The 12,471-nt window shown below is 42.7% G+C and overlaps 2 protein-coding genes across 4 annotated transcripts; one reads left to right on the forward strand and one right to left on the reverse strand.

Annotated features, from left to right (window-relative positions):
- Nucleotides 1-700: 700 nt before the first annotated feature.
- On the reverse strand, nt 701-9,176 carry LOC125546348 (ankyrin repeat-containing protein ITN1-like). Of its 3 annotated transcripts, XM_048710595.1 has the most exons (9): nt 8,793-9,176; nt 8,403-8,468; nt 8,072-8,218; nt 7,677-7,783; nt 7,510-7,599; nt 7,304-7,426; nt 6,390-6,613; nt 5,157-6,270; nt 4,686-4,813 (listed from the first exon to the last, which is right to left on the reverse strand). In XM_048710595.1, exons 1-5 carry the CDS (start codon nt 8,974-8,976, stop codon nt 7,534-7,536), a joined length of 570 nt encoding a protein of 189 aa, XP_048566552.1. In that variant the 5' UTR covers nt 8,977-9,176; the 3' UTR covers nt 4,686-4,813; nt 5,157-6,270; nt 6,390-6,613; nt 7,304-7,426; nt 7,510-7,533. The 3 variants fall into 3 exon arrangements, with proteins under 3 accessions (XP_048566550.1, XP_048566551.1, XP_048566552.1); XM_048710593.1 differs by lacking the exons at nt 7,677-7,783; nt 8,072-8,218; nt 8,403-8,468; nt 8,793-9,176 and adding exons at nt 701-1,433; nt 2,370-2,899; nt 2,986-3,598 and having other exon boundaries at nt 7,510-7,535; XM_048710594.1 differs by lacking the exons at nt 7,677-7,783; nt 8,072-8,218; nt 8,403-8,468; nt 8,793-9,176 and adding exons at nt 701-1,433; nt 2,370-2,899; nt 2,986-3,598 and having other exon boundaries at nt 6,390-6,616; nt 7,510-7,535.
- Nucleotides 9,177-9,331: 155 nt separating this feature from the next.
- On the forward strand, nt 9,332-12,407 carry LOC125546350 (zinc finger MYM-type protein 1-like). Its single transcript, XM_048710596.1, has 2 exons — nt 9,332-9,871; nt 10,111-12,407. The coding sequence occupies exon 2, from the start codon at nt 10,111-10,113 to the stop codon at nt 11,851-11,853; it is 1,743 nt and encodes a 580-aa protein (XP_048566553.1). The 5' UTR covers nt 9,332-9,871; the 3' UTR covers nt 11,854-12,407.
- Nucleotides 12,408-12,471: the final 64 nt, after the last annotated feature.

Raw genomic sequence — 12,471 nt, forward strand, 5'->3', positions numbered from 1 at the left:
ACGGGGCTGCTGGCCGAGGTGCACGGAGGCGCGTGGAGACGTGCTCGTGCAGTACTGGCGCTGCGGTGCGCATCAGACACGGGTGCTGGGTGTGGCTGCGCAGTTCTGGTGCGGAGGCACGGGCCAACGACCGTGAGGCGTGGCATGTCTGGCCATGATCTGCGCGGTGGCCAGCGTTCGTCGTGGTCTCTCGCTGGTAGCTGGCTGCTGTGCGCGTCAGGCGTCAGGCTGGTAGAGGTGCAGGGAGCGGCCGCACAGATCCGGGTCGGCGGCGTGGGCAGAAATAGACCTGTCTTACCAAGGATGTAGGGAGGTACCATATTGCTATTGATGATGATGCCGAAATAATTGGATGAACCTGTGGTACTTGTACCGATCTAGATGCCTAGTTTGACCGAACCAATATGTTATGTTTATGTTCCCTACATCCTTGCTTGTAATGTATCTACTGATCATGTGTTGCCCTACTGTTGCAAGATGGACCAACTCTATCAACACACAACCTGTATCTCTAGAGACTCATAGCTTAAGTAAAGCTAAACAGTATTGAGTTATCCATAATATACTTTTTTGTGGTGCTTTCACGTGATATGTTTTGATAGTGCGGTGGCAACTCTCAGCTTTCGAATAATCAACCATAGTGATTATCATTACAGAAGGCATGTAACATCTCCAGAGAGAAATAGCAATGCATCCGATGTTGTACAGGAATTAACAGTACAATAGTTTCCCTCCATGAATTAACAATATAAGTATGAGTAGCCAAACAATGTTTGTTACAGATAGAGCTGAGAAATATCACCAAGCATAACAAATAAGGTAAATTGATGAGGTCAGACCATATCAAGAAAATCAGAGTTGAAATCTTTACCGAGCTTAAGTCTGAGCTTCAAGATAGGCCATTCGCCCAGCAGCTTTGTGAGAATGGGCAGTAAAGCTACCATAAGACAAATTGCAATCGCTAACCAGTGGACACCTGGAGCTAGCACCGTGTATAAACCAGTTGAAAAGGCGGTAGTTGTTGTCACGTATGCAAACCACATGAGCTTCTTAGTGAAGGATCTGTAATAAACCAAGAACTCATAATCCTCCCACTTTGCTATAATGCATATGAAGGCAACAGCAAATGAGGAGCACATTGCTAAGACGTCAGAAATCAAGAATGCCTGAAATGCAAACTTCCTAGACATGATGGGAAGTCCCTCGCTTCCTGCATCATTGCTGTATCCTCCTGGCAGGGTGAAGGCAGCAGCAAAGGTGATAGTCGCAATAAGAATCGCCACTAACGAAGTGTTGCTTGTGTATGTTTGAGTTAGTGATTTTGCATCCTGCCTTGATGCATCAGTCGTCCGTCGCTTGACACGAATGTGAAGATTATGAAGAACAGGAGCATCATGTGGCTTAGCTTTCGACATAAGCATGGCCACTTCATTCTGCATGAATCCAATGGAATAAGGTAAGGTAAATCTTACAGTGTTAAAAATAAACCTAAGCTATTCTACTATGTAAATAACATTGTTATTCACAGTAGAATTTTTAGATTAAAAAATTGTGGCAAAAAAACTATGGGAACTCCTATCTAAATTAATTATGAAATAATCACCTTCATTTAATCTATTTTCAGTACCTTCTCTAGGCATATGTCATGCAAACAATCTTATTTTAAAGAAGAGGAAACATATTATAGTGTCTCTTCTACAGTTTCCATTCAAAAAAATGATGAAATGTCCAAATTTTCTATATGAAAAATATAAGACATATCTAAAGGATGTTAAAAAAAATGCATTTCTATCTTAAGCATGTGCATTGTCGGAAGGTCCTGGATGACTCGGGCCAAGAATCAACCGGATTTGAAATTTGACAAGTGCTGACTCCCTGGCGGCAGCCCTTGCCACTGCTCCTCCACTCTATCTTCCCCAAATGACTCGAAGGACGACGAGACAACTGGAGAACACATGTGCCAGGACTGACAATGAAGTGCGCGGAATTTGACGAGGACGATGAGATGGGTACGGAGGGAGGGGTTACCTCAAGGACTTTGTAATGGGAAGTGCTACATATAAATAACAGCGTTGGGATTCTATCTGAGCAGTGGTTAGTAGAATCGCAAAAAAATATGATTTGTGCGAGTTAAAAGCCTAAAAATATTTCCTTTCGTTCGTTTGAGTGTCAATGGTAGCCGACAGTTGTGTCGCGTTGACTAAAAAATGTTTTGCATGCTGCATTAGAAACGATATTATGATTATTAGTTTGCTTGCATAGGGAAGGGTTACGGCAGAGTTAAATTACTAGTTTGCCATACTGTAAAATTGTTTATATGTGTGATCGACTCAAAAAAGATATTATTTGTAACATATACAAGTACGTACCCAGTTTAAAGTCTTGGCATTCAGGCTGATTTTCGACAGTTCCCAGGCTGCTGTATTACATATGTCATCAAGCAATGTTAAATCTATATCCACGTGTGACAATAAAGCAGTAACCACTCTAGGATTGCATCTTCGGACTGCCAAATGTAGAGCGGTGCTTCCGTTGTGGTCTTGCACATTAACAAGCTTGCGAAGTATTGGCGTCCTAAGGACAAACTCAACGAACTCCGGATGATCAAGCGATACAGCTGTATGAAGCAATGTCGAACCATCTGGTTCAAGATAAGGAGCATCGGGGCAGTGTTCCAGGAGCTTTTCAGCAGGAGCAACCAGACCTCGATATGCCGCATCATTAAGCAGAGGAAAACCGCTGTTGCCTATTAAATACCCAAGAGTTGAATCATATTCCAGCATTACTTGTAAAATGTCAATATTGGTGTATCGTACAGCAAGTACTATTGGAGTATTTTGGTATTTGTCGACTTCTCTCGCCGATTCAGGACGTTTCTTCATAATTATTTTGACAAATTCTGAAAAAACAAATGACAGGTTATCAGCCTGAAATTATATTGTACTAACAAACTGTAATTTGCAGTCCAGATATTATATGCCGCACCTTGATCTCCATTCATAACAGCAGCATGTAGACAATTGCGACCATGTTCACCTCCCGAGCAAGCTGACAAAGGATTTTGAATTAGTTTCTCAAAAACCTGTGTAAAATTTCTCGTCGCCGCGAAGTACATCGGCGACTCATTGTGCTTGCCCACAGCTTGCGACAGCGCAGGCTCTGCTGTTACCAATTCCAGTGAAAGATCCTTGTGGCCGCTACAAATGGCATGGTGCAGTGCATTAAATCCGTACTTGTCCTGTTGCAGGATTGGCTGCCTCGATCCTAGCACAGAGCAGTGCTGAGCGAGTAAAAAAGAAGCCAAAGAGACGTGGCCATTTCTCACTGCGGTAATAAGTGGTGTCTCCCCGTCCAAGTTTACAGCCTTGATGAGAGACTCTTCCAGTTCAAGCACGTCCTTGCAGAATCCCTCATGGCCATAAATGCAGGAAATGTGAAGGCAGGTGTTTCCTTGCGGAGTTGTTCCAAGAAGAATGCTTCGATCCAGTGCAGCCATGGCATACATTGACGTGGACGCACCAGATGTGGCTGCTTTCATGAGCCGTTTGTCCATTCCTCCCGATGAACTAGCTGTTGTTGTTGACGTATGGCCTGCCATCTAGTATATAATAGGCCAAACTGTTCAGGTTTTCATAAAGTCCAATAAATTAAGAAATAAACTCGGTTTGACAAATTAGTAGTAACAGCATACCTGTGATGTGCAACCGTTCTTATTGTTAGAGTTATATTGATGATGCCTTTTGGCCTTTTGGCATACTCTTATACACGTATATATGTTGGCTTTTTCCGTCTAGTAATACAACTATACAACTTGCTGTTTCCCTAAGACTTATAAATAAAATAATAATAATAGTATGACAAAATAAATCTTGAAGTGTCACATAAATGTTCAATGCATGCATTGTGAAAAAAATTATTATGTTGTGCACCACAACCAATTTACATTCTATTTCTGACATTGATAGTAGGATATATCTTTTGGTTTCTGCATATGTTGATTGAATTTGTATTTTAAAATATTTTAGGATACATCATATGTCAATTTTGACAAGAAAACTAGCTCGCTACTTAAAATATGTCAGTACTGTTCGGCTACATAGAGGGACCCCCTGTATTGAGGATGTCTTGCCTCCGGATTGTAACTCTATAATTATGGAATAAAACTCCTTTTCACACCACAAAAAAAACATGCTAATAAATGGTCTCTAGTACATTATATTTCCTTTTTTGTGTGTTCTCGGCAACATGTATTTTCTGACACAAAAAAATATCAATTTTACAGCGCATTAATTTATGCCACCTTTTTTAACACTACCCCGTTTAAAATTGTGTGGTTTCGAGAAACTTCTCACAACGATTCCTATCAGAACAATATGACAATTTGACAAGACAGATATCATGCTAACAATTTTGAGTTTCTCAGTAAATGAACGACCCCATGCGAAATATTTACGAAGTCCTTGTATCATGTGTTGGTTTGTAACAACATCCGTTCCTAAATATAAGTCTTTTTAGAGATTTCAATATGGACTACATGCAGATGTATATAAACATATTTTAGAATGTAGATTCACTCATTTTGCTTCGTATGTAGTTCATATTGGAATCTCTAAACATACTTATATTTAGGAACGGAGGGAGTATTTGGTAGTGCAGATTGTTCACCAAGGCAGTACAAAATTTACCTGATGGCTAGCTCTGGTGGGAATGCTCTGACTGCCCTGGGAAATGCACTTGAACTCCTTAACGCTCTTGTGAGAGAAGAGAAACAGTTCCCGAAATATATTTACGTACGCGTATTTCTTATCAATTCCTGAGAATGATTATTAAAGAGCCTCTTTAGATCAGACTACAAATTAAGACATGAATAGACAAAGATAAACCAATGCAAGTTGAAGATACATGACTCTCAGCACACACAAAAATTATAGAACTAATCATTTGGACATAACACGAGAAAAATATAGGAATAGTGTCGATGCTAATAAGCGGAAGAAATGTCGGAGTTGATGTGAAGACATAAGAAAAGGGTGCCATGAAAATTTGGTTTTATTTTTTGTTTGATCTAAAAGGTCTTAAAAATATTAAGATCATAAGTATTAAAATCCCTACAATCGAAAGAGGTCTAAATAATAAAACAATAAGATCTACGATACCTGGGTGATATATTTTTGCAGATGGCAAGAGACGACCATGTCCCTCTTGGTAGTCTGTTCGAAGTAATCACCAGAAGAGGCACCTGTGGTGGAATCCTATCTTTAAACAATGGGGTGTAGCATGGAGCAACACAAGTTCGTCGCAACTGTCTTATAGGGGGGCAAAAGATGCCTGGGTTAGTATAACAAGGAAAGAATACACATTTTGCTCAAAGCAAAAGGAATGCATCTAAAGAAAAGCAATAAGGGACAGGAGATGTAAGGTTGAATCCTTGTATTCCAGCTTCCTGATTAATGAAAACATGGAAGAATCAAAACTTTTTCTTCTCTTTACAGTAGCTGTGGTATACGGGCACATGTTCAATAGGAGATGTGGTTAAACTTCAATGGTGTTAGCTACTCATGTCAAGATAAAGAACATTGTACTTTTATTGTTACAGGAAAATGAATACTTCTATTTAAGTTGCCAATAGTTCATATAAATTAAATTGTGGTTTAATTCGGGTAAAGTTGTCCCTGAAGACGTGCTTATTATTCAGGTTTATTTATAGCTGTTTTTATGGCACTATTGCTGGCCTTCATAAGGCATTGCCATATATATCAAATATCAAATGCCATGGACTACCGGTACAAGTCCCTCTGCACCAGAAATAGGCATGTTCATGTTCATGGCCGAATAAATAGCACACAGTGGAACTATAACAGGTTTTGAGTTCACGCCATACAGAAACTGCTACAACTGAATGACTGATAGACTTACAACATATTATACATCACCCACAATGGCATAGCAGGGACCAAATCCAAGCTACCGACAGCTGCAGCGCTCGTCGAAGATATACTGGATGCTTAACTTCGCTGTACAGATACCTGTGAGCTGATGCTGCCATGTTGAGAGGACCAGAAGCTATCTATGGACAGGGAGTTCGAGATGGAACTCTCTGTGTCCACCAAGTACACTGCCCGCTGCTTATTTTCGTTCTTGTTCAGTTTGCCTTACTCGGAATTTGCTCGATGAGGGCCATCTAAACTGTGATACAGCCAAACAGCATGACATGATGCCGCCCAGGTGGTTTTTGCCTATTGCTTAATGCCTATTCCCTGCATCAGCGGCCTGTGAATGAAAAAAGAAAACCATCTTTATACATCAGCACCAACACTATTTCGCTGCTCTCTATGGATTAAATGATAAACAGCTAGCAGTGTACCAAGGGGATGATATGGTGTACTCACAGCAAAGCGTGGGGAGCGGCGGGTGACAGATCCCGATGTAAGGGGAGATGCTGTTGATCGGGGAGGGGCACCTCTCTTTGCACGCGGATCTTGATTCTTTGACCGGCTTCGGGAATGACTTTGATTGGTGGTGCCTTCGCTTGTGGTGTCAACTGACGCAGCCGGTGGGGATGAAATTGGTGTGGATGATGTGTTTGTGCACAATGAAGTTGCAGGATGAACCCCTGCTGACAGTACAAGAAGAAGTCTCTATAAATGGTATTAAAAAAATAATATGCAGCACATTTACAACTCCACATGGTAGATCAGAACAAAGAGTAAGATAGGCAACCCGCTTTTCAACAGAACTACCATGTACCATGTTCAGTATTGCTCATTATGAGAAAGTACACGAGGCATGTTCTTCAGTAGGTACTTGGCATTTCTTTCATCAGAGATCATGAACTGCTCTGCAGTAGGTACTTTGGCATTTCTTTCAGTTAGCGGTCACTGGTCAGGTTATTTTAAGTTCAAAATCCTTGAAGTTTGACAAATTTGTGAACCAAATCAGTTAAATGAAGTGGAGTTCCTACATCTTTAGAGCAGAAAACTAAATCATGATTGCATTACCAAGATTATTAGGAAGATTACGCTATACAGACACAACGGTACAATTCATGTTTCCATGATATTATAGCTCGTAAAACCTGCTGCCAGCCTCCCATCATACAGACAGGGTAGTTCATCTCGAGTTCTCGACGCTCAGTCGAAAAAACAGATTGGTGAAAATTTAGGAAAATACTCGGTACATACAGAGAACGTTATTGCCACAATATTAACAGAGTTACTCTTGGGGGGAAATAGTGCGAAACTCAATTAACTGGCATTTCAGGGAAAATGGATTTGATACAGTTTTGTAGAGAAACATGGAATACCTTTGATTGCAGCCGCTTGGAATCTTGCTCTCATGATTCTAACGAACTTGAAGAGATCATTAGTGCAGTTCAAATCCTTCACCAATTCTTCAGTGTCTTTCAGTAATGGAGTACATTGAATTACTGTTATAAAGAAAATGAGAACTTTGATGACATTTCAAACAGTATGAATATTAGACAGCTTGGGTAAGAAACTTGTAACTCACAGCTGTACTCGTCTTTATTGACTTTTATGCAAAACGAATACTCATCGTCAGGACTTTGCATGTCAACTTTGCTGAAGACAAATTTAACCCCTTCACACAAAAAGAGAAGAAATGTCACCCATTATGGCCTCAAGCTCACTTGAACATGTTATGGAAACTGTCATTACCTTCCCTGCAACAACTCGAAAACCAAGAAATTTATTGTACCACATAATAGCTTCGTCCAGGTTCTTTTTCCCCATCACATCAACATTAGCTTCAAGAGCTTCGATAGCTGCCATCAAAATAAAATGTATCAAGGCATGTAGATTCCAGATTCTGCGTAGCCAAGGAAAATATATTCAAACAAAATCATAATGTTCACATGAGCACAACTACAAATTTCCAGGGCAGAATATATTGGAGCTAGGAGTTTGAAACAATCCCTCAGACTGGACTACCGGGACTTGTATGTTTGAACCCTATTAATCAACTTCTAAGTAGACTTCATACTTCAGATAATACTATGACACTTCCATCTATTGTACTAGAACCGTGATTCAGATTTTACTAACTTTTTTACCTTGGAGCTGATGTGATATGACGTTTGCAAACTCATCTCTCCTAGCCCTCTGATCCAAGAGCAGGCCTCTGAGCTCCTCGTTCGTTGCAGTGGCGTTCGAGATCGACTCGCTGGTGAGCTTACATTCAGATTCTTTCTTCAGTTGGGCTGGAGAGATAGTTCACAAGACTTGAGCGTTTCCATGAAATGCAGCAGAGGACAACGATAGACCAATATGAAATCAAACATTGATCACATCACATGGTTCATAGACCGAACCCCATCCATAACAAAAAGAAGCACTTGGAGTGTCCATTTGTGCAAAGTTGCACAAGGGTGAAGAAATGCTTACTGGACAGAGCTTCTGCCAGACCTGCCTCCAGTTCCCTGAGCTGGTCCTTTAGAGCGTTGAGCTTTTCTGCCATGACAGGAAGAGGCGAATCAGTAGAATCAATCATTGGTCCTTTCATCAGCATTAGTAATGATTCACAAATCGTAGCGCAGCCCAAGGTAACTAATCGTCCGAAAGCTACGCCCTCAGCAGGCAGGAATTTCAAGCACAAACAAACTTAGATTTGCAAATTTCACCGGCTCGCCGCCATCGCCGAACTGAACAGCTAACAATTGGTACTAGTGCGCAGTGTGCGCTTCAGAGATTGCTCCCGTGGGTACGAATCGACCAGCGGACGACCGGCGAGTTCCCCGAACGGAAGAGGAAGGACCGACGGGGTAGGCGGCGTACCTCGGTGCGCGACGCTGTGCTCGGCGAGCGAGCGGGCGAAGAGGATGGCGCCGCGGAAGGCGGAGGCGGCCGCCGCGGTGCGCTCGCGGCCATGCGCGATCCGCCGCTCGCAGGCCGCCCGCGCCGCCGCCATGTCGCGGCGCAGATCCGCGGCCTCGGGTCCTCCCGCGCGGTCCCCTTCCATGGCCGCCGTCGCCGGCTTCGGAGGCGAGCGCGGCGGTGGCGGGGGACGCCGGACGCGCAGGCGGTGGAGGCGGAGGCGGCGGCTGCTCTGCCGCTGCCGCCGGTGAGGTTGGAGGTCGGGGAGGAGCGGATTCGGTTCAAAATTTGGCCTCTCGGCTCGTTGTGAAGTTTGTGATTTGTTTTTTTTGGCTCATCTAGATGTGACATAACAAAGTCATATTTAAATATGATGTCAGCGCGACCTCATTGTTTGTTTGTTTAATTTTTGTCAAAGCCCAAAACAAACAAACGAGCTCGCCCGTATCTCCGCCTAGTTGGGCCGGCCAATATATCCACCCGCGCCTACATGCTGGTAGGCTACCTACCAATGGCGGAGCTGAGGTATTCCTAGGTATTCCCTGAAATATCAAAGAATTTTGTGCAAAAAAAATTACTACATATATCAATATACGATGTAGACTTACTTGGCCCAGCCGATGGCCCAATGCCCAGTCCAAACACAGCAACGCAATGACGCGGGGCGCCAGACATGAGCGATCGGGTGTTTGGTCTCGCGCGTGAGTAGCAGACCGAAATCGAATCCCCTTTCCCCTTCCCCTAACCTACCGCTAGCTGAGGCTCCGGCGGCGGCAGCGAGCGATTCTGGTCCGGCGGTCGGCCTTCTCCTCTCGCCTCTCCCTCAGTTCCTCCCCTCCACTCCGGCCATCTCCCTCCCCTCCCCAGCTCCCCTCTCCTCCGTCCGGCCCTCTCCTCCGCGGCTCCGCCAAGCGCCAGAACGGCAGGCCGCCAGTCCGCCTCCGGCTTCCCCAGCGCGGCGGCTGCCGGCATCGCCCTCCGTCCAGCAGCAGCAGGCAGCAGGTCCGGCGACAGCGTCGTCCAGCAGCAGCAGGCAGCAGGTCCAGCCTCGGTTCCTCACTTCCTCTGTTTCTTTCCCTCTGTTTCTAACAAATCTGTAGTTTATTCAGTGAGTGCTTGTAAATTTAAATATAGTAAACTAAAATTGCAATAACTTCCTTTACTATGTGATTCGTTTCTTGTTTACTATGAAAATTGAAGTGTTTGTCCCATGTACATTAGGCCATGCCACATTGTCCCTGTCACTGATTTCTATTTTGTTTATGTGATTGTCATGCAGATGAAGAAGAAGGGTGTTACCATATTTGAAATGTGGGACAAATCTTCAAAGACAAGGAAAATAACTCCTACATCCACACCAACTTCTCTTTCCGTTGAGGTCGAGAGCAATCTGCAGCTAGCACTAGTGCAAAGACATGACGAAGCTCCACAACCGGAGAGGGAGACAACTCCAATTGTAGAAGATGATGAAGCGGTCGATGAAGATGATGAATCAATGCCCCAATTTGAAGCAGATTTGGCAGCTCTGGAACGTGATCCCAGCAAGCGACTTCCCATATCTTCATATCATGCCAATGACCAAGATAGAGTTAGAAGGAGATACATTGACTTGGGTGCTTGTCAACCAAAGGATCATAAGTTTGAGATCAGAGATTTTAGTGGACATCCCCGTCGCTTTTGCCCTACTTGGTTTAAGGATTATAAGTGGCTTGAGTATAGTGTGCAAGAAGAGGCTGCTTTCTGCTTTGTTTGCTACTTGTTCAAGGATAAAACAAAAAGTCCCGGAGGAGATGCATTCGTGAACGGTGGGTTTAATAATTGGAACTTGAAAGCTAGATTGAAGAGGCATATTGGTGCTGTTAGTAGTGCTCACGCTGAAGCTCAAGAAAAGTATGATATGTTCACTACACCTACAACATCAATTAGGGAGTCCATTGCTTCAAACACCACACAGTACAAGGTTCTATATAAGCTCCGTGTGACATGGACACTCAAGTGTTTAAGATTCCTATTGCACCAAGGTTTGGCATTTAGAGGACATGATGAAAGTGATGACTCACTAAATAAAGGAAATTTCCTTGAGCTTTTAAATTGGCTAGCAGGAAACTTTGAAGAGGTTGATAGGGTGGTTCTAAAGAATGCTCCACAAAATTGTAAGATGGCTTGCCATGATATACAACAAGAGTTGATCAAATGTTGTGCCCAGCTGACTACTAAACTAGTCATTGAAGATCTTGATGGTGGACATTTTGCAGTACTTGCAGATGAGTCTAGTGATATGTACCAGAATGAACAACTAGCTGTTTGCTTGCGTTATGTGGATAAGAAAGGAAGGACAGTTGTGAGATTTCTTGGTCTTGCCCATGTTGAAGACACTTCCTCTTTAACACTTAAAGCTGCAATTGAGGACATGCTTATGGCATACAATTTCAGCTTTGTAATGGTCCGTGGGCAAGGATATGATGGGGCTAGTAATATGAAAGGTAATGCTAATGGCATGAAGAAACTAATTATGGATGAGTCTCCTTATGCCTATTATGTCCATTGCTTTGCCCATCAACTACAATTAACTCTTGTTGCTGTTGCAAAGGAGAGTGGTGATTGTAATTGGTTCTTTCAACAGCTAGCATGTTTGCTAAATGTTCTAGGCTATTCTTGTAAAAAGATGAGAATGCTTCGAATAGCTCAAGCTGAGGAACTTATTGCTGCATTAGAGTTGGAAGAAGTAGAAACCGGGACGGGTTTGAATCAAGAAATGGGTATTGGAAGGCCATGTGATACTCGTTGGGGCTCTCACTACAAGACTGTCAACCATGTTATCTCTATGTATCCGGCAATAAGGCGTGTTCTCATAAGGATTGCAAAAGAGTATAATGGCACAGAGGCAGTAGCAGCAATGACTATGTTGACATCATTTCGGACATTTGAATTTGTTTTCATGGCACACTTGATGCAAGAAATATTTGAATATACCGATGACTTGAGTAGAGCTTTGCAAAAAAAAAGATCAAGATATTGTTAATGCTATGGAGATTGTTGATCTCACAAAGCTGCACTTGCAATGCTTGTGAGAAGATGAAGGGTGGAATGATTTTCTTGAGAATGTCACTTCTTTTTGTGTAAAGCACAAGATCAAAGTTGTTGACATGGAGGCTCCTTACTATCCTGCTGGGAGACCAGGAAGAGGGTTCTTCAATGGCGCAAAGAATTACCAACATTTCAAGGTTGAAATGTTTGTGGCTGTCATTGATAGGCAACTTCAAGAGCTGAATGCAAGATTTGATGAGGTAAACACTGAACTACTTACTTGCATGGCAGCATTCAGTCCACGTGATTCATTTGCTGCTTATGATAAAGAGAAGTTGGTTAGGCTTGCTAGAAAGTTTTATGCTAAGGATTTCACAAATGATGAATTGTCAAGACTTCCATGGCAATTAAGCATGTTCATTTCTCATGTGCGTAAGGATAAAAGGTTTAGCAAGTTGAAGAGTCTATGTGAGCTTTCAGTTTTGATGGTTGAGACAAGAAAGAATGAACAATATTATATTGTTTACAAGCTTCTTAAGTTGGTTCTCATTCTTCAGGTAGCCACTGCTAGCGTTGAGAGGGTATTTTCCTCGATGAAATACGTGAAGAATTC

Source organism: Triticum urartu, chromosome 3 (genome assembly GCF_003073215.2).
Source record: "Triticum urartu cultivar G1812 chromosome 3, Tu2.1, whole genome shotgun sequence".
Lineage (NCBI taxonomy): Eukaryota > Viridiplantae > Streptophyta > Magnoliopsida > Poales > Poaceae > Triticum > Triticum urartu.